Source organism: Parasteatoda tepidariorum, chromosome 10 (genome assembly GCF_043381705.1).
Source record: "Parasteatoda tepidariorum isolate YZ-2023 chromosome 10, CAS_Ptep_4.0, whole genome shotgun sequence".
NCBI classification, from domain to species: Eukaryota; Metazoa; Arthropoda; class Arachnida; order Araneae; family Theridiidae; genus Parasteatoda; species Parasteatoda tepidariorum.
The window spans coordinates 54,959,506-54,986,832 of record NC_092213.1 but is presented as its reverse complement, the minus strand read 5'-3'; the positions used below and the strand labels follow the sequence as shown (position 1 = coordinate 54,986,832).

The following is a 27,327-nucleotide window of genomic DNA, read 5'->3' as shown; positions in this document are numbered from 1 at the left end:
TTTTGGTATTTTTGAATTTAAAGTTTACAGATGAGATAAACCTACCACTGTGTTTGTAAAAAATTCCGGATAAAGTTTCTGTGAAAAATAATTCCTCCCTTAGTGTAACATCCGTAAAATACAATTTACCTTTGGGAAAGAAGTATGGTAAAAACTACCAAAATATGGTAAAATGTACCGTGTTTCTGGATCTATGAGAACACCAAAAAGCTCGGTAACTTTTATCGAAGCGATTTGGTATTGATTTTGTTAAAATTAACAATAAAATATGATAATATGCGATGAAATTTAGTATATGTGGTGAAATTTTGTAATTTTTATCATGATACTTTAGAGCAGGGCATAAAATTACTTATTCGGTTAAATTAATTTAGTTTTAAATTTTTTACTAAATGTGTGGTACTAGGAACTATTGTTTTGAAAATTAGAATTTCCGGTAAATCATTTCCATATGAAAGAAAAATACTAAATGAATGGTTTAAATGCCGTTAGTTTCATAAGCCTTTTTTTTCTTCCTTTTTTTGAGTAATAATTTTAACAGAATTTTTTTCTACGTTTTTAAAGTTACCCAACCATTTTTTTCATTCAGTAAATCTTACATTATTTTTTTAATGAAACCCATGATGATATTATAATTACCAAGTAATCTTCTTAACCAGTTAATAGGCCCCGTTATTTGATTATGCTGAATAGAAATTTATAATGATAATGTTTTTGGTCAAGAAATAGAAATACATTAAGAGAGAAGCCCTTGTAGAGATAACTAAAACATGTAAAAATGAGTTATGGACACAATAATAAAAAAATAAAATCACTAAACATAATTTTTTTAAAACATAAATAAGAATGCTTACTGGTTTTGATTATTCGTGTTTTTTGTGCACATAACACATTTAGGGATAAACAATTGCGATAATCTAAAAAATGTGTTAAAAAGTGTTATTTCTGATGCAAAAATCTTATGCCAATTACGACATTTTGGCATAATTGAGCTATGAAATACTCTACTTAGCAATACAATTAAAAATAGAATAAATGTAAATGGTTATTATTTTTTTTTTATTTGTAATGGAATAAAAAAAAAACATAAAAATGAAATCCTAATGAAAATTACAAATATAATGCTTGCCTGTGATAAAATAACAAATTTTTACGTGCCATCGTAATTTTTGACATTACAAGAATTATAAACTCATAAATAATTAAACAAAAATAATTCTGTTTTCAGTTGAATAAAGCAGACAAAGTTTTCTGCTATATTTAGTTTTAAATAGCAGAAAAAAAGCTCATTATCTAAGGAAATTACTTATCCTACTTAGACTAAAAACAATTATATGTAAATAAAGATAATTGAGCTTATTACCTTAAGAAAAGACTTTATTTCAGGATAATTAACTAAATGGAACTAACTATTTTAATAAATTTGCTTAAACCTATTGCACAAAGAAAAAAGTACTCCTTTCTTTTTTTTTTAAATGACTCTATTATCTGTTCGAGAAAAAATAAGATTGTTTAGCAATAATTATAATAATGAAATTGAAGTAGTATGAGAAATATTGACAATAATTCTGTTAGAGAAATATTTAAACTTATTGCGATCATAAAATTAGAAATATAAAAAAAATGGTCATTAAAAAAAAAGTGATCATAAAATCTTTTAGAGAAATACTTAAAAATGTCCAGGTCTTATTAAAAACAAAATAGTGGTAGTTAACCCTTTAACTCATAATATTTATGAAACATAATCTCCATACTTTTTTCATTATTTTATATTAATTTGGTACATCTTTTTCCTTATATAATTCCCTACTTCTTTCATTATTTTATATCACTTTAATAGTTTATAGTTATGAAATGCGGCATGAAACATCAGTGCCTTTTTTTTTCTACGTTAAAGGTAAAGTCTTCCATACACGGCTTACTTCCAAATAATAATTTTCTTAATTGGCACTCATTTGCTGTTAAATAGATCTAAAAGAAAGTTATTCATCATTAAAATTTCTTTAATTCACAAAATCACTGATGCATAAAATTTTGAACATCAATGAAAAAAACAATTTCACCTTACTTTTTTTTGGATTTTATGTTTCTGTACAAATATAATTCCGACAAATTTTAGACTTTTGCTTACAAATAAAATATGCTATTTAATTGTAACTACTAGACTGTTGTTTATAACTAAAATTCATAATTATTTATAATTGTATAAACTATTAGACTGTTGGTTATAATTAAAATATGCCGAATTATATTTTATCTATTTTTGTAAGTTATTAGAGCGTCAGAAAGAAAAAATATTTAAAAAAAGGACACAGGTCATCTGCGTCTAAGGGTTAAGAATCACTTTTTCCTTAATGAAGTAAAAAGAATAAACACGTGTTTAATTCGAAATGAAGTTAGCACTGGCTTACGTTTAGTTACATTGATCTTAACTTACCTTAAGTTTAATTTCCTTTAATATCTAGAATTAAATAAACTGTAACATTTTCAAAAGCTTTCTTTAAAAACGTAATATTATCGTTAGCAAAAATATAAGACAATAAAAGAAAAATTAACGACATTAAAATGAAAAAAAATTAAGAAAATTCGAATCATAATTTCCGATGTATCTTAATAAATAAATAATAAGCCGCTGTGGGTCAGAGGATAGAGCGTTCGTCTTCCAAGTAAGCGAACCAGTTTCGAATCCCAGCGGTGACTGATCGATTCGAATTCCGCACCTGCTCGCACCTAACACAGTTCTGACGTAAAATTCCTAACTAGTAAGCGGATCATAGGTTAGAGTCTCCTTGCCGTTAGGCTAACCGTGGGAGGTTTTCCTCTCAATGTAGCGCAAATGTGGGTTAGTTCCCCAAAGAACTCCTCCAATAGACAAATTTCACCCAAATATTTGATCCAGGAGTTCCCTTGCCTTCTGGATTGGGTTCAAAATTACAAGACTTCGGAGTTGAACATAAGTACTTAGTGGTCGTAAACCCAAAAAACTGGGCCTGCTGTTCAATGATGGTTATAAAATAAAATAAATAAATAAAAGTGTAAGGAAGGTTAGCAAAGGTTCTGTTAAAGAAAGCTTTATTAAATTCGAAGTATTATGAAAAAAGTTGGCAAGAATTGTGTTCTAGAAATTTCTGTCAAATTCGAAACATTATAAAAAGAATAATTATTATTTAAAAGAAAATTAGTACTTATTCGAAATTGTCCTCAATGAACTTCGTGGTGTTTACATAGCCCAGTTAATTGTTCATTATTTGTGTAAACTCAACCAAATAGATATATTTTTATTTTATTTTTTTTCCCTTTGTTTAACTTTGCGAAAAATTGAGAGATAATTTCGTCACGCTTTTAAATTAATTCTTTTGTATCCTGCTGTTTAAACGTTGACTGTGACTGTCCCTGAAATTTTTTCTTCCGAAAAAATCTTGCCTTTTCTTGCTAGTTCTTAAACAGCCAATTTGACATGGTACAATGATTTTAAACTTAGGCGCGGCGGACGCTCTTTTATGGAACGTGCCAAGACTAAGTTTTCACAAAAGGGTAACGACAGTAGTGATTTGTCGCCTGTTCTTAGAAGATTTTCTTTTCCAAACAATTATTTTTTTTTAAATCTAAAATTAACTTTAAAGCGTCTTGTCGCTACGACTGGTAATGGATGAATGAATTCAAATGGAGGCTGTAGTAGAGTAATTTACTTTCTCTGAAGATGTGGTTTTAGCGATGATGTTACAAATTTTATTTTCATTTCACCTATTGCATTTATGAAAGCAATTTTAGAATGTTTTTATGAACCATCTTGGAAAACATAATATGAAAAATCACTGTAATTCACTCAAAAATTAATTTTATTGAACACATGTATTTTATTTCTCATTATTCTGCAAGTTTTGGATTACATACATAATGGTTGACGTCAGAATCAGAAGCATTTGCTAAGGATGAGCTCGACTGCTTCTTTACCATGAAAGAATTTTTTTTTATTAAACTACCATGCTGTACGGTAAATACATTTTCATTTTCTGCAAAAAAAAAAAAAAAAATTAATTCTGTGATTAAAACGAAAGTATGATGTATGTAAACCATTCATTTGGTAATTTTTCCGTTCATATAGTAACAGTTAAGTGGAGGTTCTGGTTTTCACAATTATAGTTCTTATTACTACACATTTAGTAAAAAATGCAAAACCTGATATGTAAATTTAACTTATTAAATAGTTTTTAGGTCATGCTCCAAATAAATGTAATAAATGATTAACCGAATAAATGGTTTTTAGACCATGATAAAATTACCAAAAATTACCAAATTTTATCAAATATATATTTTATTGTTAATATCAACAATATCATTATCAAGTTTCTTGGTGTTTCCCTTGAGTCAGAAACACGGTAAATTTTACCAAATTTCGGTTGTTTTGACTATATTTTTTTTCTCAGTGTAATTTCCGGCCGACTTATTATCGACGTGTACTGTTAATATATACTTATCGAACAACATTATACATTGTCTTAATGTATATATAGATTATAGTGCACAAAAAAACAATAAAAAAAAAACAGATTTTTGGACGCTGCAACTCTAAAAACCATTCTATAAATTATAAACTATTCAACGTTAAATAGTTTACAGTGCATCGATGTCGGGACTCTGCTGTACACTACAATTCCATAAAGTATTTTATAGACTTAAAAATACCTCATGACTGTGTTCATTACAAAGCGAGGCTATCAAAATCTTTAATCTACAGTACACTTCAACTAAATTTTATAGACTAAAAACTACATCAGTGCTATGCAAATTGCAGTGCGCAGCTTTAGGAATATTTTCTCTGCCGAACACCTGTATTGAGTGGACTAAAAACTACGTCAATGCTATACAGATTGCAGTGCACGAATGTCGGATTTTTTTGCTCTGCCACACTCGTCAACTCTATAAACTATTCTATAGACTAAAAACTACGCCAATTTTATGTAGATTACAGCGCACGGAAATCGGAAAGTTTACGGTGCTGTATAGTACAATTTGATAAACTATTCTATAGACTACAAACTACGCCAATTTTATGTAGATTACAGTGCACGAAAATCGGAAAGTTTATTGTGCTGTATACTACAATTTGATAAACTATTCTATAGACTACAAACTACGTCAATTTTATGTAGATTACAGTGCACGAAAATCGGAAAGTTTACTGTGCTGTATAGTACAATTTGATAAACTATTCTATAGACTACCAACTACGCCAATTTTATGTAGATCACAGTGCACGGAAATCGAAAAGTTTACTGTGCTACAATTTGTACAGTTTACTGTACTACAATTTGATAAACTATTCTATAGACTACAAACTACACCAATTTTATGTAGATTACAGTGCACGAAAATCGGAAAGTTTACTGTGCTGTGTACTACAATTTGATAAACTATTCTATTGACTACAGAACTACGTCAACTCTTCATAGATTACAGTACATAAAAATCAAAATGTACTCAGCCTTACGCTGCAAAATGTACTCAGCCTTACGCTGCAACTTAGTATACTATTTAATTACCGCATTATCTTTCTAATTATGCCGATTTTACGTAGACTACAGTACATAGAAATCAAAATGTGTGCTCCGCTGTATGCTTCAACTTTATAAAGTATTTATAGACTCCATAAAATACGTTAATACTACGTAGATTGAATTGCCCGTACTTTTAATTTATATTCTGTAACTCTGTCTGAATATAACTCTATAAATTATTTTATAGAGTATTAACTAAATCTATAGACTGCGCTATGAACTATAATCTACCTTAATATTGAATTTTCTATAATCTATAAACTTCATTGCCTGGAAATCAGTCTTCACAATAATGCAATTCATGCAATAATCAGAAAGACTACAGGGAAAGGAAATCAGAATTCATGCTCTACCAAACAAAAGTTTGAACTTTTTTTATAAACACAGAAATAGAAAGTGAATCATGTAAATTCCAAAATTTAACTTTAAAAAAAAACACAAAAAATTATAGAAAATATGAATTTATAGATTTCCTATACTATGACACTAGAAGACAACAACCTTAAATTATCTTCTTAGTTTTCTTCACCCATATAACTCAATCACGTATGGCACATTTCAGTAATTATGGTAAACGTGAAGAAATGGGCGAACTGACCTGTCAGCTTAGCGAATCTTCGATTTTCAAAAATAAACCAAATTCTTTGTTAAAATGGAATTAAAATGAAGAAAATTATTGAGTTAAAAAGCGGAAAATTACCGTAACAAGAGAAATTGGTCTTTTTAGGCATATTAGCTAAGAAGATGTCAGATCTCTACAGTAAATTGTTTTAAGGAAACTTCGACACAAGGAAAAGATGTGCTGTTCTGTTGCTTATCTGGTGACAAAAAAATGGATTAATATAAAATGGTCAAAAGTTTGCTTATTTCATGAATAAGCAAATCACTTAGCATCGGAATGTTTTTGAATTCAAGTTAAACAAAATATAAAAGCACTACTGAGCTATCACTTATAATTTAGATTTAAAAAGAAGGTATAAAATTTTTTAAAAAGATTAAAATTTTTTGCATTTTAGTAGTATTAAAATAAAACATGACAGGGTAACAAATTATTCATCCTTAAAAAAATGACCAATTGCATAATTTAATATTGTGTAATATGCCGGCCAGGTGGCCGAATGGTTAGCGTGCCTGATTGAGAAGCCAATGGCTGCGGGTTCGAATCCCGCTCTGGGCATGGATGTTCCTCTCTCTCTCTCTGTTGTCTTCTGATGTGTGAATGTTTCAGAGTTGGCCAAAAATGTAATCGATTACATTTTTTGATTACAGTAATCAATTACTTGTAATCATGATTACAATTTTCAAATATTTTGATTACAGCTGTAATCATGATTACAATNTTAAGGCGAAGAACGAAAGTTCAGTGCCTGGCGTTATTTAAAAAAAAAATTTGCACGTTAAATCTGTCTAGTCATAAAATTCTTCCACGTTCCCATAACAAATTATGCCTCTAGGGGTACTGAATTGGAGATAGGTCATTCTATGATTCAGTTTAAAATTATGATCTGTAGATGAATGAATGAGTCCTTCCTATAAACGAGTTGTGACGTGTCTGTGGCTAAAGTTGTATTGTTGGCCATAGATGACTCCACTAAAAAACAAGAAATACACCCTTTGCCTCAATTCACATAGTTTCACCGAGCAGGCTTGCTGATTGGCAAGTAGCATTGGAAACAACAACAACAGCCACTTCTTAATTTTCTAGATTCTGTTAGAAGAATATACCACTGCCGAAGTGCGAGGATGCTGATCTCAATGTTTTACCTGCAGTTCCAATATCTCCCACAAATTCTCTTTGGGGTTCAAGTCAGGTGTTTTTGTTGGCAAATCAAGGTGTGAAAAGATGTGCGTATGTTAATAAAACCAGTCACATATTTTTCACCCGCCCGATAAACTTTGTTTCATTCATCTTGAAAAATAGTAATATCAAAAGTACTTATCAGGAAGATGTTGATTGAAAAGCTCCTCTTTGTCAACCATAATGTTAAAATAAACATGCTGATTCATATTAGTGGGCACCACAGTGATCAGACCTAATCCTCAATAAATATATAAAATTCCTCCAAAACACACATAACAAACTCACCTCAGGTTACAGACACGCTGTTAAAAATTTCGCATAAAATTACGGTATGAAAAACACTTTGGATGCATCGTCCGCAAAGCCCATTTTACCTTAAAATCCCTTTTCACCGTAAAATATTATACCGTAAATTTTACTGTAATATTTATTTAAATAGGAGTGATTTTACGGTAATTATTACTGGTGAAAATTACAATATATCATATTTTTTGTTCCGTAGCATGATCCGGTAAAATGGCTTAAATACTGGCACTCAAAATGACAGTACTTTTTACCGTAATATGATGAGGAATTTTTTACACAGTATTTGGTCTCTTTTTTTGTAAAAAAAACTTCTAATTCCTGTTAAGTGAGTTTGCATTACTTAAAAAGTTCTTTCATTTGTTTTCGATCGCATATATTTTTTGTTTTTTGCTAAAATGAAATCAGATAAATGAATTAGTTATGTAGTGAAAAGCTCTTTTTATTCAATCTAATAATACTTCCGCGTGTTGTTCCTTCACCAGGTACGAAGAAAAAAATAAAGAGAGAAAAATATGCAATAAGCGGCAAGGTCAGGAGACGCCCACGCACCTGTCACACTTTAATGAGGCAGTAAGGGATGGGGGGAGCATGTTCAAAGCGGCTGTTTTCCTCCCTCGCTCCTGACTGTTACAAACATTAGATGTGTAATGGCTTACTTAGTGGTCTTAGTTAAAACACAGAAGTCGAAAATATTTACATTTTAATAATGATGTTGTTGTGGAACTAGCTTCAGTTGAAACCAACAGTTATGAAATATGTTTAAGTTATTTCTAAGATAGTAAATGATCAAGCATGTGGCCCAATTAGAATACGAAATACTTAAATAAGACAAAAATAGACTGAATGATTTAAGAAACTGATGAATTTCCATACAAGCTTCCACCTCTAAAAGTGATGTTTTCTTGAAAAATGAAATCCTCTTTGAAAAATTCCATAATTCAGGAAAAATACTGAAAATTCTATTGTGTGAATAATTCTTACTTAAGTTAGTTCTTATTGTCCTATGATTTACAGAATATTATTGTGTTCTAACTTCATTATTAAAAAACGTTGTTAAACATGTTTAATTCTCAAATAAAGTAAATTTTACTTTGTTATAATTTATTCTGTTTGTCTTATGATTTGCATAGTAACATTAGAAACCAGCAGTTATGATAAATATTTAATAAGAAATTAATAAATATTATTTGATTAAGTTTCCTCTTTATGCCTTATGATTTTCAGAACATGATTGCAGATTAACTTAGACAGAAATCAACAGTTTTGAACTATATCTAATTCTAGCATAATATATTTTGCTTGTTTAAATCAGCATTCTTTTCTTATGATTTTCAGAGCATTGTTGCAGATTATCTTAACCAGAAACCAACAATTTAAAAATGTGTGTAATTCTAACACAATATTTTTGCTTCTTTAAATCAGCTTTGTTTTCTTATGATTCTTAGCCAGAAACCAACAATTTTAAAATATGTCTAATTCAAACACAATGTATTTTGCTTGTTTATGTTTGCTCTTTTTGTCTTGTGATTTTCAGAATATTATTACAGACTAACTTCATTAGAAACCAAAAGTTACGAAATACGTTTAATTCTAACACAAATATTATTTGTTAAATTTAACCATTTTCGCTTTATGGTTTGTAAAGCATTATTGCGAATTCAAAGAAGAGATTATTTTCGTGGTTAATTTTTAGTTTCACAATAAATCTAAATTTTGAGGACTTCAAAATAAAAAAACAATTCAAAATACAGCCAAAATACATTCCAAACAATCATTCCAAACTTACTACATTTCTCTAGGAATTAAAAGGAAGTGTTTTTTTGCCTCACTCTAATGTTTGCTGAGTATTTTTCTCTTTTTTTTATATATTTTAATTCAAAGCGTTCCCACACTTAACTTGAAATTTTGATTAGCTAATATTTTTTTTTCTCCTCAAACTATCAGAATAAAACTTCTAGCCTTATTTTTTTTCAATCGCTTTTTACTTAAAAGAAACATTGTCAAAGAAAAGGGGGGGGGATATAAATGATTTGTTTCTAGACTAGTTGCGAGAGCAAAGTTATAATCTAAAGTCACTGAAGCGAGATGACCCCGCCAAACAACTGTGAAATGTGACCATTAAGATTTAATAGGCTTTTTGCAACACTAATATCTTTTTTGAACTTCAACCTGAACATTCGCTTTTACTACTGCAGAACAGATTGTTGGTAGCAATATGTGTCAGTAGTTGTCTGAAATTTTAATTGATGTTATGATAGTAATATATAGATGCAGTTTATAATAATCAAACTGCATTTTTTGAGTATTATAAATGCAATTTTGATTCAGTTTGACATTTACTGCACAATTTAGGCAGACTTAACTAAGTTAAATTTTGTGTAAGTATTTATCTAATATATATAATTCTCTTACGTGGATCCCATATTACGGCTGTATTTCTTTTCCGCCGGTGGCAACGTTTGCTTTGTTTTGTTTACTATTTCTCTTACACGGTGACAAAAAAAGCCTCATTACAACTCCCCGAATGGCAACGCTAGAAAATCGACCAATTATTACCGCTAAAAATGTCACATGCCAAATCTAGCTGAGAAGGCTCAACATATAGCGCTTTTAAAAACGGAAACTGAAATAACCTTAAGCTAGGCAGAAGTGAGTAGTCTTTGTCGATAGATCTCTATTCTAGTACTTTGTCGAAAGCGTTTTTTTTTCACGAATTTATATCTTACGAACTTATTTGACGATTTTTGATTTATATCACAAATTATACTATAGCACATTTCTAATAGGTTTAACGAATTACATGTCATTTATTTGAATTCAAATTTATTTTAATGACTTAGTATTTACTAAAAAGATGTATTTTTTTTTAAAAAAAAGTTTTTATGTGGATTTGAATTATTGTTTTGAATTCTTAGAATTTTGTGCATTTTCAATGTACCAAGTTAGTCGCGAGCGAAGCGAGCATGGTTTACGAAGCAAACCATATATGATTGCGTAGCAATTTTCGGGGTTTGGCGAGCGTTAGCGAGGGGGCGCAGCCCACTAGTTTACTATAATTTATTACTAAATTTTTCGAAGCTATTGCATTTTTTTAAGGCACATGTTGTTCTGGTAAACTGTAACAAATTCCGGATCAAATTACAGTAAAAAATACTGGAACAGTAGTGCAGCATCCGTAAAATCCATTTCACTGTAAAAGTCATTTTTACCGTAAAACTGTGTACCCTAATTTTTATAATAATATTTATTCAGTTACGATGATTTTGCTTTAAATATTACTGCAAAAATTACAGTTTATCAGATTTTATGTTCAGTAAAATTTCACGGTAAAAATGGATTTTACCGCAAAAATATGGCACTCTAATTGCCGGTACTTTTTAACGTTCTTTGATCCGGAATTTCTAACAGTGTATGCTTTGAAGATTCAAAGACATTGGTTAATAAATAGGATAAAATCGACAGTCAACGAATTGGCATGTACCTACGTTTTATTTTTTGGAAATAAAGTTGCTTGTAGTAAAGTAGCACTGTTTCTTGTCTCAATTCGTACACTTTTCTAAAACTTTAACTAAACTTTCTAAATATTTGTTAAAACTTTTCAGATAAATTTTTATTAAAAATAATTATTTTTGAAATAAATTTTTACCACCATTGTATTAGTTTAATTAATTTGAAAACTAATAATATTTTTGTTATGAAAATCTCATGTTTAATTGGATGCAAGTGACGTCATCGTAGGTAAATCGTAGCATTTGTGGATTTAGGAGCCAATCGGGTTCAACACGCATGCGTGGTGGCGCTTACAGGTATGCAATTAAATCTGATTTAAATCACATGGTTAGGCATAATCACTTCATTTCTCTCAAGCTGCAAGTTCTAATTGTACAACTAGGATTTCATTTGTAAGTGGCATAAATTAATTTCGAAATTACTAGAAAAAGAATAAAATGCAAAACGTTACAAAACAAAAATTACTATTTAAAAACTGAAAGAAAATCTTTATTTTCTATTTTATTTTGTTCTTCTTGTTATGGTGCACATTTATTTTATCTTTATTTTATTATTTTGCTTTTATGTATTTTTTATATTATTATTTTACTTCAATTATATTATTATTTTATTTCAACATTTTTTTTATTTAATTAGTCACTTTTCTAACAAGCACTTTTAAAATATTTGTTTCAAATGACATGTTTTTCAAATTATGAAATTTCCTAATCTAAAATTTTCTAGAAAAGCAGCAGATTCAATATTAAGAAAAAAAATCAGTATTTTTCACGAATGGTACTCTATAATTGGTTGTTAATTGGTAACTGTAACTCTATAATTGGTTACCAAGAAAAAATATCTTATTAAATTTCAATGCTGATTTGGTGACTCGAATCACTGAATTAAATTTAAGATTTTCAATAATTAGAATCACTGAATTTATTCGGGTACTCGAATCATGATCTCAAAACTGATTTAAATAAGTTATTGTGATCAAATAATTCAAAACGCTCAATGTGATGCATTTGATTAAATAACTAAATTATATCACTGTCATGATATCAATCAAATGTGATCATCATATTCTCAACTAATCAAATTAAATTTATATTATTGGTTGCTGGTCACTTTAATTTCGAAACACATTTTGCTTAAAATTATTACTACAATGCAATATAAAATAAAATAAAAAACTTTCCCAAAAACTGTAAAATTATTATGTACTGAAAGAAACCGAGCATCAAAGCCCATATGATTGATAATTATTTTTTATATAATTCAAATAGGCAATATTACAATTTATACATTGCTGTTAAAATACAATATTATTTTCAAGTCATTATTATAGATATTGATCTAGCGATTCGAATTACATCAATTACAAGTAGCAATCGAATCAGAATCACTTAAACGAAGAGATTCGAATATCCTTGATGATTCGCTCAACCAAACTCTATGTCCGACTCATGCTAAAAATTCTACAACGAAATATTTATTGCAACGTTACCTAACGATAAAGCGACATTAGTGACTTGGGCATAAATTTTCGCTCAATAAAACTATCACATAAACATTTGACACAATATAAACTTTTATTTCAATCTTTTTGACAGCGTTCCTAAAACTAAATAGTGCAAAAAAAAAATTCTTCCCGAACCAAATCACTAACCGCCAATCATTATGAGTAAGGCTAATTTATGGCAAATATTTCAATGAACTTCAATGCTGCTGTCTTAAGGAAGTGGACAGGTCATTCAATCTTCTTAAACATTGCGTTGGCTGACCATATCGAAAACTCTTATCTCAACTCAGACTCATCGAAGGTGGGCTCAGTTTGGAAGATACTGGTAAGGTCAAGGATAGGACACCTTTTTAAGGTAAATGACAATAAACAACAGTGAGATAATTTGTTCTTTTTTTCGATTATTTTCAGATGGTAGAATATTTGTCAACCCACATTTTGACCCTCAGGATGTAATGCTGATGGATATGCTGATAAGATGGATGGTGTCTTGAGAAAATTATCATGCATATTTGAATACGAAATGATTGTAAATTCTCAAGGGTCGATGAATCACTGGAATCAAAAAAAATCCGTAGTTGTATTATAAGCCTATAATTGTATCATCAGCCAAAGAAATACCGGAAATGCCTTATTTACATAATAAAGTAATTAAAATTAAAATGCCGTTGAATATATTTTTAAAATAAAATATAAAGCATTCTATCAGTGGACAAAAAAGAACCAAAGGGTGGGGAGGAAGTTAAGATTTCGTAATTTTGTGAAATTAGTACACTGAGAAAAAAAGAAGTATATCAAAACTAGCAGAATGTGGAGAAATTCACCGTATTTCCTCAAAAAGCTTGGTAATTTTTACCGTAGCGCTTTGGTAATGATTTTGGTAGAATTAAAACTAAAATATGGTTTCATAATATGCGCTAAAATTTGGTAAATGTGGTAAAATTTGGTTATTTTATCATGATACCTTATCATGGCATAAAAGCTATTTATTTGCTAGAATGTACTTTCAGTTATGTATTTATATTAATAAATGTGTAGTAATGAGAACTGCAATTTTGAAGGGCAAACTTTACGATAAACCGTTACCATATGAACGGAAAAATTTATTTATTTTAGTTTAGTACCATTTATTTTAGTTTTATTAATCAAAATTTAGTTGTTTTTTTTACCAGAAATATCATTAACTTATAATGTGGTAATTTTATCAGAAGTTTTTTCTATCAATGTGGTCATGCACAAGCGGCCTTTAGTGATACTAGTATCCATCGCTCCAGTCGATCAAGCTTCCAAAGGGAATCGAACCCCTGCCTTTCGCGACGACAGCTCAATGTCTAATCACTAAGCCATTGCGATTCGACAAACCGAATAATAGTCTTACAGACTGAAATTTAAGTATACAAAATTCAACTGTATGCATAATCAAGTAATATACAATGAATGTACAAAATTTCCACTTTATACATAATCTAAGCAATAAATAAAAATTTTAAAAAAAAATCTAAATGTAATTTTAAATTTCTTTGCTGTTCGTGAAAATGATTAATGTTACACATAAATACAGCAACCGAAAAACTTAAAAGCATAAAGTGAAATCAGAATTTTTCTTTAATGTTTATGAAAAAGTGAAATTTCGTAAGATTGCAATAATTAATAAACACTCCATGCATAAAAGCTTTATGATACATTCAGAATTTTTCAGACCATGCTAAATAGTAGCTATACTGTTAAAAATTCCGGATCAAATTACGGTAAAAAGTATCAGCAATCAGGTCAGGTACTTTTTACAGTAAAATTCATTTACCGGAACATGTTTCGGAACAAAAAAAAAACTGATGTATCGTAATTTTTGCAGAAATTCCACAGTAAAATTACTGAATTTCTCTAATTAAATAAATACCATTGTAAAAAATTACGGTATAATATTTTACGGATGATGCACTCGAATTGCCGATACTTTAAATGTAATTAGATCCGGAATTTTTTTTACAGTGTATAAAGATTTCAAAAGCGGTAACAACTAACTATCAAATTAAATCTGACGCGTATTCAAAATAAACTAAACAAAAATAAAAGAGGGGTTAAGTTTAGAGCTGGGGATAAAAATAAGTTCATAGCTATGACAAAGTAGCCATTTGTGTCATCCGAGGCCTGTTGTAACCCATTCTTAAAATCCTCAAAATAGCGACACAGAAAACGAAACCGTTGCTAGGTCAATGTATGCAAAGAGTAGACGTGATAAAGGGATTTAAACTGGCGCCCTTGAATTGCAAAATGTTCTGAGTTAAGCTTTTGTTCGAAAGCCTTTAAAATCCTGTTTTTACATAGAGTTATTAATTTCGCAAGTATTCTTAAGTAATGCGTTATATTATTACATTACATTACATACCATTTATATTATTACAGTCAAACCCCGCTATAGTGAACACCCGGATATAGTGAACGAAATGTTCGCTCCCGTGCCTTACTATACACATATAATATTATTTTTTTTTTGTGGATATAGTGAACCAAAATTAGAGAGGAAATTGGATATTATGAACTTTTTTCTGTCTTCAACTGATTTTTTTTCTTCGTTTTTTGGTTATTTTGAAATTTTTACAATATATTTTACAATAATATTTTTTTAATTAGAGCGTTTTAGGATTTTACTGTAATTATAACTGTAAAAATCACGGTAGATCAGATTTTTTTCTGTTACTTTTTACAGTAATTTGATCCAGAATTTCATACAGCGTTTAATTAATCATCATTTACGTTACTAGAAGAGGAAAACCATGAAAACCTAACTTGGTAATACCGATGACAATTGTACTCCAATGCTTCATCTTTCTACTGATTTGAATAACATATAACAACATCGGATTTGTGGAGGCTGCAAATTGACATTATATCTGGGATTCGAATCTATTCAAGACAGTTCGGTTAATTTATGTAGGTTTGGAATTTGAAAATTTACTTGGAGACGAGAGAACTCTAGTATTTGTATCAGGCAAATAGCCCTTCGCGTAAATATCCGAAAATGCTTTGAACTTGAGAAGACGGCACGATTAATACCGGTGGCAAATCTAAATGTATTTTTCATTCTTGCTTCAAGTGGCTTTTTCTTTAAAATTAAGCTGTTTTAATTTAAGGTGTTTATGCAAGAATTTCTTAGCATATTGGGGAAAGATGTGATTCATTAATAATATAATAATTAATAACAAAAATTTGAGGATTGTTGAATTATTTCTTACATAAGTTCTAAAGTAATTTTCTTAAATCTGTAGCAAAATCAGAAAAATATTATTTTCTAAACGAGGCAAATAAAATTTGTCTTAAAGCTTTCTAAGTTTAACTGCGTGGCAAAACAGCGAAATCTATACAAATCTTCAATACAAACTGACATTTTAGATTGAAGTAAAATATTGGCCTTATTGCAATCTTCCGTTTAAAGAAAAACATGTTTTTTTTTCCTCAAAAAAAAATCATCAACGTTTTTTGGAGTTATCAAAAATAGTTTAAAACTGACAAAAAGAAAAGAAAAAAAAAAAAACTCTTTTCCGAAAATTGAAACTTCTAAAAGCTTCGAATGAATCATCCACTTGAATATAAAATATGGATAGGTTTCGTTTTTTAAGCTCAGTAGAACGTAGAAAAAAATTGAAAGCAAAACGAAGCAGCTGATAACAATACATTAAAAAAAAAAAATTCCCACTGCACTCCTTTAGTGACTCAGTCAGCCCTACGTGCTCCGCAACTTCAACGCATATGCGTTGGCAACTGTTCAAGCGGTTAATTTTTGCAAAGGGAAGGATGGCAGAGCAGTTTGAAAATAAAATAAAAGAAAGAAGAAAATTATAAAATGCAAGTAATCAGAATATGTCAACGAGTCAGGAACTTAAAAATATTTTTTTTAAATATTTTTGGCAGCACCTCTGCACGTAAACAATGAAATGTGGAGCAATGAGAAACAATATTGTAATTAAATACTAATTCATTTACTAATGAATATAAAACAATAAAAAAATACATAAGTTACTAATTAATTTTACAATGAAAATTTTTTGTAAAAGTTTTAACAGTTAAATTAATTAAGATTAATTTTATATTCTATGGTTTTTGATATAAAAGCAAGACTAACATTCAAAAATTTTTCGTGGCATACATTGTCAAAGGTCCAAAAAAAAAAGGCATGACAGTGACAAATTTTTTCAAAGGTCCAGTCTTTAATCTTAATTGGTAGAAAAGCTTCACACCAAAAAATCACATCATCTAATAAGTAAAATCTAGAAAAATGTGCTAAAATGGTTTGTAAAAATAGTGACAAGTCTGACTTAACGCTTTGATTTATTTAAATATTTAATGAAAATTTACTTTCATTTGAATAGGCAACGGAAAAATCAGTACCATCTTTGCACAGCTGAATGATTGTACTGTACTGCATGGCAATGACATTTCTGGGGCGAGGGTACATAATTCATGGTAATGAAACTGAAGTATACGCTATTTAAAAAAAAAAAGTTTTTTTTTTTTGTAATTATACCGTCCTTATGGTAACGGTTTTCCGGAAGTTCTGGTTTTCACAATTATAGTTCTTATTCTATTACCACACATTTAGTAAGAAATACAAATCAGATCAGTAAATTTAACTAAATAAATAATCTTTATAAGATGCTCTAAGATATTATGATAAAATAAGCAAATTTTAACACATTTGCCAAATTTTATCACATATGCAAAACAATATTTCATTGTTAATTTTACCAAAATTACCTAGGTTTTTAAAGTTTCCATAGAGCCAGAAACACGGTAAATTTAGCCATATTCTGCTAACCTCGACCATACCTTTTCTTTCAGCGTAGAAAATTTTACTAAAATAGTTCGTAAAAATAGTGACAAGTATAAATTAAGTCTAAGATTCGCAAAAATAACTCATGAAAATTTTTCGTTTCCTTTAAAACAATATAAATAAATCCATACCATTTCTACACCGAAAAACTAGAACGCAAGATAATTAGTTGTTTTTTTATTTAAAAAAAGCTTTAAATAAATGCGTCAAATAATAACATATGTAAATTAACACTTTTTTATTTACTTAAATATTTAATAAAACTTGTTCTTAATTTTTTATTTTGAGAGCAATCGGAAAATCTGTACCATCTCTCCTCCTAACAATTAGTGCATGTAATTATTAATGCCTTCAAAAAGTAAAAAGAAGAAGAAGAAAAAAATAGTCCGTAAAAGTAGTAACAATTATAAAATAATTACTTAATTAAAACTTCATTTAAATATTTAATAAAAACTCCGTTTTATTTATAAAACAAATGGAAATATCCGTACCATTTAGAAAGGTAATGCAAAATGCCGAAATCAAAAATCATTCGAGATTTTGAGTAAAGATATACTTACAATTATTTACTAAAGTGCCAATAAATTAATTTATTGGTTATAATAATTGATAAATAACTTAATAAAGTGCCAATAAATTAATTTATTGGTTATATTAATTGATACATAAATTAATAAAGTGCCAATAAATTAATTTATTGGTTATATTAATTGATAACTAAATTAATAAAGTGCCAATAAATTAATATATATATATATATATATATGTTTGTTTATTTATTTAAATTAATATATAATAAATAAATAAACAAATTTACACTTTTCATTCTTGAAAATAGCGAAAACTTGAAGCGAAAGACTTTAAAAAAAAGACCAGTGTAATTTTTTTTCTTTTTTTATATATAAGATATTGTTGTTGACATTGTATAGCTTAACTGAGATGTTGACATTGTATAACTTAAATGTCAAATTTACATGGTAAAAATAATTGTTCCTTTGACACATCGCTGTGTTAAAAATGACGGAACATGTTTGACAATAATATCGTTCAAATCTGTTGACACCTTAATATGATGCTAAGTTGACAAATTTGACTATATGATACTGTATCGATAATCAAGTTAAGTTGGATTAATTTACACGATATAGCTCAACTTGTAACTGTATTAAAGCTACGGCCAATTAGAAAAATATTATGGTTTAACAAGTTCTGAAGTTGCTAACAGTGTTTTATATCATAAACGTTAAAAGATAAGCATTAGTGATTTTCGAAAAATGGTTTTCTTTTTAAGAGTTATTCAACCTTCTTAAAAAAAATCGGTTACAGGCTTAATTTTTAGTCAAAATATTGAACCTTTTGACCAGGTCCGGATTAAGGTAAGGGGGACTACTGGCGCTGTAGCCCCAGGCCCCAATATTTTTAGAGAGCTCTAAAATTGATGAAAGTAAAATTGATTTTTGTGATTTTCTGAGAAAATATTAGATTTTTACTAAGTAATTCTCTGTATTTATCTACAAAACCTTACAATTCCATGGAGTCTCCATCTGTAAAATTTAATAAAAAAGGAAAATTTTAAAATTTTTTATAGGACGTTTTTGTTAACGTGGACGTTTAATTTAATATAATCATTTTTGTAAAAAAAAATTATTTAAAAAAAATTCATAAACCATTTTTTTAATTTTTGAAAACAAGTTTAATGGTAACTGAATTTCATAAGAAGTTTCAATATTTCTGAATATAGATGAGTTTTGGATAATAAATTTGGTATAGGTACGGCCCTAAGTTCCACATTAGCCCCCATGCTCCATCATTCTCTAACACGGCTCTATACCACGAGAGAAACTTTTTATCGCGAATTCTCTTTCACTTCCATAAATAATTTTCTGAATAATTGTCTTATTGAAATATTGCTAATAATGAATGAGGTGAATCGGGGTTCGATCCCGGCGATGGCTGGTCGATACGAATTCCGCATCCAGCTTGCATCGACCACAGTGCTGACGTGAAATATCCTCAGTGGTAGACGGATCATGGGTTAGAGTCCCCTTGCCGTCAGGCTAACCGTTGGAGGTTCTCGTGCTCTTCCTCTCCATGTTACGCAAATGCGGATTAGCTCCATCGAAAAGTCCTCCACGAAGGCAAATTTCTGCCAATACTCGGTCCAGGACATCCCTTGTCTTCTGGATTGGGTTCAAAATTACAAGGCTACGTAGTTGAACATTGGTAGTCGTAAACCCATAAAATTGGGTCGACCGTTCAACGACGGTTATAAAATAAAATAAAACATAGAGTAAGCCATGTAGCTTCAAATACTGAAAATAAAACTTCAAAGGGATAATTTAGGATTACGTAAAAGGGAACTTCTCTTCAATAATTTGCTTGCAATTAGATTTTTTTTCTTCAACAATTGAAATGAATTGAATTATTTTTCTTGATCAATTGGTTTTTAACTCATCCTTGTGGCATGAATCAATATAATGAATAATAATAATTTCTATAAAAAGTAAACATCTTTAAAAAAAAATCCGTGGTTTTCAAATGAATTTCGTCAAAATGAGGTGGCGAATAAAGTGTTAAGTGTAAATCAATGCTAGCAGAAAGTTTTTTAATTGAGATTTTGCGTTCACAGTAAGCTTTTCATTTTATCTAAGTCTGGTTATGGCAGCTGCGATAGATCAGGGGATAGAGCGTTCGCCTTCCAATGAGGCGAATCGGGTTCGAATCCCAGTCGATACGAATTCCACAACTGGCCTGCATCGACCACAGTGCTGACGAGAAATATCCTCAATGGTAGAGGATCATGGGTTAGAGTACCCTTGCCGTCAGGCAAACCGTTGGAGGTTCTCGTGGTCTTCCTCCCCATGTAACGCAAATGCGGGTTAGCTCCATCAAAAAGTCCTCCACGAAGGCAAATTTCTCCCAATGTTCGATCCAAGAGTTCCCTTGCCTTCTGGATTGGGTTCAAAATTACAAGGCTACGGAGTTGAACACAGTGGCGTAGCGAGCTTAACTCGCGCCCGGGGCACAATACCCTTTTAGCGCCCCCCCCCCCATTCGAAAACCATNATTTAAAAAAAAAAAAAATTAAAATTCTCACCACAAAAAAGAAATATAAATAAATAAATAAACAATTATTTCTCGAATTTCTCATCATTGTTTACCAACATTTCCTCGTCGTCCTCGGAGGAAGATGACGATTTCGAGGATGACAATTCAGAGAAAAGGCTCTAAATTTAGCTCCTCAACCCTAGCAGGGAGTTTTCTGCTTACCTCGTAACTTTCCCCCCTCCTAATGACGAGGGTTGGAGGTAATTCTGTTGCGGGGAGGGCCCCCGACAAACTGGGAGACGGAAATATTCCTACAGGAAATGACTGTCAAAACCGTATCTTTTGAGTTACCTCAAGCAGATGGAAGGCTAATACTCAAGAGAGCGTCACTTTCCTCTGATGTTGCTAGATTCAGTTCCGGTATCTTTTCCCCTCACACTCCCACTTCAAAAAAATGTCAGAAGATAATTTTTTCTTGAAGTCTTTTCAGTTTGAAGTTGAAATTCTGAGAAATATCACAGCAACAGTGTGCGTGCCTCATAAAAAAATTGAATCTGTTCTGCTCAGTCTCCTCAAACAATGCCTGTTTGGGTGAATTCTGTGATATTTTTCCTTGCCGTAAAATAATTTCATATCAAAAAGTGTCTTGATGTGCCTACCGCGTTTTTAATTCAAAAATAATACTGTAATATTGAGTAAAAGAACACTTTCAGTTTTTTATTTTAAAATTAATAATCGATTTATTTGAAAAAAATTATTACATAAATGATAGATTTTCGAAATATTTCCTTCTGTGTATTTCGATTTTTTCGTTCTTTCAATTTTGAAAATGTTTACAGTTTGATTGGTTATAGGTTTGACAGTTTTGATAGGTATACAGCTTTTTAAATCATTTCGAAGCAATTTTTTTACATGACAAAATACATTGATTAAATTGAGTGAAATTGGTCGAGTAGCTCCTGAGAAATTGAAACAAACAAACAAATTATAATTTTAATCGTAATGATATATGTATACGTATATTTCACATTGGAAGCATAAATACAATGCTTTCTTATACTTTATTAGGAGATAACGGCTTCAAATTTCTTTTTTTATTATTCTGAGAGGAAAGAAAAATGTTTTTCTTTTATTCGAAACTTTATCTTGTTCAGACATGTTTTTTTTTTCTTTTGCGATCTTTATACAAAGAAATATGTTGAAAAAAATTAATGATACAAAGCTCAATTAGTGGTAGGGTACCCATTTAACTAAAAAAGGCCTTTATTTCTATAATCTTAACTATTACCCTAATTTGTACCCATCTTGATTCCTTGCCAATTAGGGATTTAAGATAATCAACATTTTTATTTATAATTGCCATTAATAAGTCATGCATTTCACTAACTATTTAAATACTTTGACAACTACTTTTCTAATTTGTGTAGCATAACAAAATGAATCACGCAGGTTTTTAATTAGTTTTCCTTTTTATTACATGACCAGTATTGTTGGTTTGATTTTGAGTGCAACTTATAAAGGGCTTAAGCAAAGATTAATTCATATAAAACAGCATCCAACCATAATTTGACTAACTTCAACAACTATATTGTTGGGATGAGTGTTTCATTTTCTTGAGTCTGTTATGTCTCATTTTATCTTTATGTTGGAAAGAAAAACAAAAGATGGAAAGATATCGATTTTTAAGCCATTGAAACGTTATTATTTTATTCTATCACGGGCATGGAAACGGCGATGCATCTCATATTTGAGACTGTAATATTAAATTCTGAATCTTTGATTTTTAAAGAAGAAAAGGAAACACTTTGATCACTCACTAACTCACCATCATAGAGGGTTATTTTAGGGAAATTAACCAGCATAAAGGGAAATTAACCAGCATATATATATATATATATATAATTATGTTGAATAGAACCAAAATTTGCGGTACTTAAACCATTCATTTGGTGATTTTTCCTTTCATATGGTAACGGTTTACCAGAAATTGTTGCTTTCAAAGTTATAGTTCTTATTACCTCACACTTACTAAAAAAAATACAAAACTGAAAAGTAAATATAACCGAATTAATGATTTTTATACCATGCTCCAAGGTATCATGATAAAGTTACCATCACAAATTATAAAAACGCATTTTATAGATAATTTTACAAAAATCATTAAATAAGAGCTTCGGTAAAAATTTTCCTGCTTTTTTAATTTAATCATAATCTGGTAGTTTTAACCATATTTTTTTTTCTCAATTTCGGATCTGGTATTTATTATTATAGTGTCTAGGTATATGCCGTGATAAATACCAAAATATTATTTTTTTTTTACAATAAAAAATAGTTATATAATAGATTAAAAATGAATTTTCTAATGGCTTTAGGTATCGTAGATATTATAAGAGAATAAAGTGCTTTAATGGCTTAATCATGCATGGGCTATAGAGGTAAGAACTTTAACTGTTCACAGACGCAAGTTATACAATTAAAAAAAAAAAAAATGTTATTTAAAAAGCGCCACAGCTGCCCGTTTCTATATTATAGACAATTTAGATGAAATAAAGTGTATTTAAAATTGTAGAACAAATAATATCGGTTATTTTCTTTAATAATATCGTTTATTACGAAAAAATATATCTTGATATAAGATATATTTTATAAGTGTAAAAACTGTTTTCCTGTTAATCGTCATCATTGTTCCCTTTGCTTGCCTGAATATAAAAACTCTTTTGAAAAAAAAAAAAAAACAAGTTATATTTTTTTAATCTAAATATACATATTATGTGTTTGTGTACTAAATAGAAATGATACAAAAATATTTTTACAGTGAAAAGGTAAACATTTGTATAAAAAAAATATTTCTTCACAATTCTAGATAAAATTTACTTTCTAATAAAATTATTAATTAACTTTTCAATTAGTATCATTTAAAATGTTTTTATATGTTCACTTTTTTTTTGTTTTATAAAGAAAAAAAATGGAAAAAAAAATTTCGTGTTTTTTTAAGCAACGTGAGTGGACAATAATTACATTTTTCCATGCAACTACAATATGAAGCTATCACTAAATTTTTATTTTAATGTTTTTTCATTGATTTAAATACTGAAATGCATAGTCTTAATTTTAAAGTATCATAAGATTAATTTTTCTTATTTGCCTAATGTTAAGGCTAGCGTGTTGAGAAAATCACCCTTGTGTAGTGTCAGTTAAAAATGGAAATGGTAAATGTATCTTTGAATGCTATTGTTATAGTGTTGATATCATTACATCAGTCAAAGAAATTGATATTGCTGAATCGTATTTCTACAGGTATAGACGTGTGGAGCTAGAATTTTTCTTAAATTTGACTAGCAAATACTTTGGTTTACTTTCCTCTGATGAACGCTTACGAAACAATTAAAACTGTTCGTTCTTTCGCAATGCAATATGAAAATTTAAATCATTTTTTAAATACAGTTTGTAAGTTAGAAGACTTTTGGAAAGCATGTGTGAATAAGAAACCAAAACAGCTAGCCATTACCGGTTATTTTCTAAGTAATCCTCTCCGATTTGTGCAATAAATCTGTTTAGTTTGATTTTATCGATTCGAATCCAAACATAATTTTTTTAAACATATTTTCGATAAGAAATACATCAAAATTGCTTTCCACATGCAATAATTTCATAATCTCAAGACTTGTTTTAATATCTTTCAATTAAAAATAATTTAGGAAAAATTAGAAGGCAATTGAGTAAATACAAAATTGTAAAGGAAAAATTGGAGAAAAAAACATATCTATTGATTCAGTTTAAAATATTATTTTTCAAGAATATACAGCATATTTAAATGATTTTTGGAGTTGTAAATTATTTATAAGTATGAATTTGCAAATTGTTCAAAATATGAAAGAACTAAACTTAATAAATTCTAAATTGGAGCAAGAATAATAAAAAAAAATACTAAAATAAAAGTAATAAATAATTAAATGAATAAAAACAGCTAAGTTTCAAATTTATTTTTTATTAATTAAAGATTAATGACGCTTCATAGTTTATAATTCGATGTATACATGGTTATCTAATAATAAATAATAATAAAAAATTACGAGAATATATAAAAGATTTTAAGAATGTTTCAGAGATTTCATCATGAATAGATCTCCTTAATTGCATTTAAAGTCTATAAACTTCCAGCTAAATGAAGATGGATGATTTGATGATAAGTTAAAGAGATCATTTTGTTTTGTTGAGATAAAATTTTTTCAAAACAAAATGAATAACTTCGGTTGATTGAGACTAACAGTTCATCGTTTAAGAAAGTTATCTGCCGCCAAATCTTAGTTGGCGAAAGTTATCGTGGATTAATATGAAAATTAAATTGTTATTGTGTTTAAATCTTCTCGTTCAAAAATTTACTTTTGACTGAAGACTTGTTGTTTTCATGTCATCGGATTTATCCAAAAGAAGAAAAAAATCACTAAACTCCACCGAATTTATTTAAATAAATAAATACACTCTCTGATTAAATATACGATTATCAACACTTTCTCTAAATGTTTACATCACTAAATATCTACACTTTTTAAAATAGCACTTATTCGAAGCTTTTAATTAGTTTTTGATAACATTAATTAATTCATACAAATCCGATTTTGTTTATAAAATAACAAGGTAAGGAGTTTACTTTCATAATAGTATAAGCTATTACCGAAATTTAGTAACTAAAAATTATCATGTGAGCTTCAACTATTATGATAACTTTTAGAATTCAATTATATACAATTTAATGGCATTCAGTTTTTATTTTCATGAAATTGATTAATAAATAAAATGTATTCGATTCTACAGAAAAAATAGGGCATTATTAACAAAATAAATTATTAATAAAATTTAAGCATAATTAACAAAATAAGGCATTTATTTGTTATCGTAACAGTAAAAACCTGATCGAAAATCATGATATTTTCTTAGTATTATATTACTTTAACTTAAACATAACTTTTTAGATAAAGTAAGAACTGGAATTAAATTAAATACAGTTTAATGAAACAAGAGCTGGATGACACTGCACTAAACTCAAGGTGAAAACTTTAGATAATATGAACTAAGAAGGGTAACAAAAATATAAAAAAATGCAACAAACTATGCTTGCAAACTGAAATAGAAAAGGATAAAAGCAAATAAACAAAAAAAAAGTAAGTAATATAACAAAAGCAAGTAAGAATTGCAAAACTATCAGTTATCTAGAAAAGATAAATCAATAATTAGAAATGAGATTTAAACATGAAGTATATATTTATATACATCAATGAATATATGTATGTAAGGAAGTATGTGATATGAATAAATAAGTAAGAAGATATGAAGTTTTTTCAAGGAATTGTGAAAAAAATAATAAGTAAATAAATAAATTAAATAAATAAAAAATATTACTGTTCATCTACTACAACGTAACTCATCGCAATATCATAATGTAATACCGAAAAAATAAAACGAATTTTGGTGAAAAATTAAACAAATTTAAACACAATTTATCCAAAATCTTTTTTTGCCAGTATATAATACGTAAATATCAGCTTTGAATCATAAAACAGCTTTGTTTAAGATTTTTATGCATAAAATTGCTATAAGCTGTTAGCGTTTATTAGTTTCATTTCAAAGTTTTTTATTCTTTAAGAAAAAAAGTTAAACGATAAGAAAAACACTTTTTTCCTTTTACATAAATTTGTATTGTAATTAATATTCCATAATATAATTCTAAATGTACTTACCTGAAATTTTATCAGCAATAAGCTCAAATAAATTAGATATTTGGCTATGATAAATTTGGTCTCCATTTTTTAGTTTACCCCTGGCTGAGCATTGTGTAGCGAAGGGGTTAAAAAATATCTCCGGCATAGATAATTTTTCCAAAAGTCATCAGAAATTATTCGAAGATTTAATTTATTTCTTATTTAATATCCATCTTAACCATAGCATATATTCCACACTTGCTTCTTTACAGATAAACAATCTTCCATTGTAAACACACTTTTTAATAATAATAGAATTTCTCTCTTAAAAAAACAAACCAGACACTCTAATGACGCAAACGATTGTAAATATTTTTTTAATGCAGACGATTTTTCACTTTTTATTTGGAAATTCCAGAGAAAATTAAATCGTCTGTACAACGAAAGAGAGTGAAATAGAATTGAATATATAATTTAGGAGGTGAAATGGCCTACATTGAAACCAGCTCCGCAACTGCTGATCGCATCTCGAATTGTGAGAGTAAAAAGCTTGAGCCAAAGCTACTAAACAGAGCCCCGAGGCATAGCGTGTTTTATTTTTTTTCTATTTTCACTCCTCCCGTTCCTTTCCTTTCGCTTGATTGTTTTATTCCCAGCATTTGAATTTAGAACAGGTGAGTAAAAGTTTTACTTCTAAAAGCGCCATCTGTAATCATTATTGTTAACTAACTTCAGACTAAATATTTACAAAATTTATTAGTGATGTTTTGTACGAAAAATTTAACCGGAAAAATCAGTAATTCGAATTTTTACTGATAAATTAATTTTTTTGTTTGTAATGTGTACAATAAAAGCAATTTAAAATTATAAGCAATTTCTGAAAAGTAGTTTCAAAATTTACGTCATTTCTTTCTTTCAAATATTTAAAAAAAAAAAATATTTTTAGTTTTAAGTAATTAAAGTGATTTTGCATACGTTTTAGTTTAAAGCATATGTGGTTCAGCATAAAAGTTTTATGGGACGAAATTAAAATACACTTACAATAGTTCTTAAATTTTCAGAATAAAAAAAAGTTA

At 28.8% G+C, this 27,327-nt stretch overlaps 1 protein-coding gene across 1 annotated transcript in view; it reads right to left on the bottom strand.

Moving 5' to 3' along the window:
• Window positions 1-26,912, bottom strand: part of LOC107439574 (tyrosine-protein phosphatase 10D) — a 125,964-nt gene extending 99,052 nt beyond the window's left edge. The window contains exon 1 of the mRNA XM_071186967.1: window positions 26,291-26,912. Coding sequence (XP_071043068.1) covers window positions 26,291-26,356 — 66 coding nt within the window. The 5' untranslated portion in view covers window positions 26,357-26,912. The remainder of the gene's footprint in view (window positions 1-26,290) is intronic.
• Window positions 26,913-27,327: the final 415 nt, after the last annotated feature.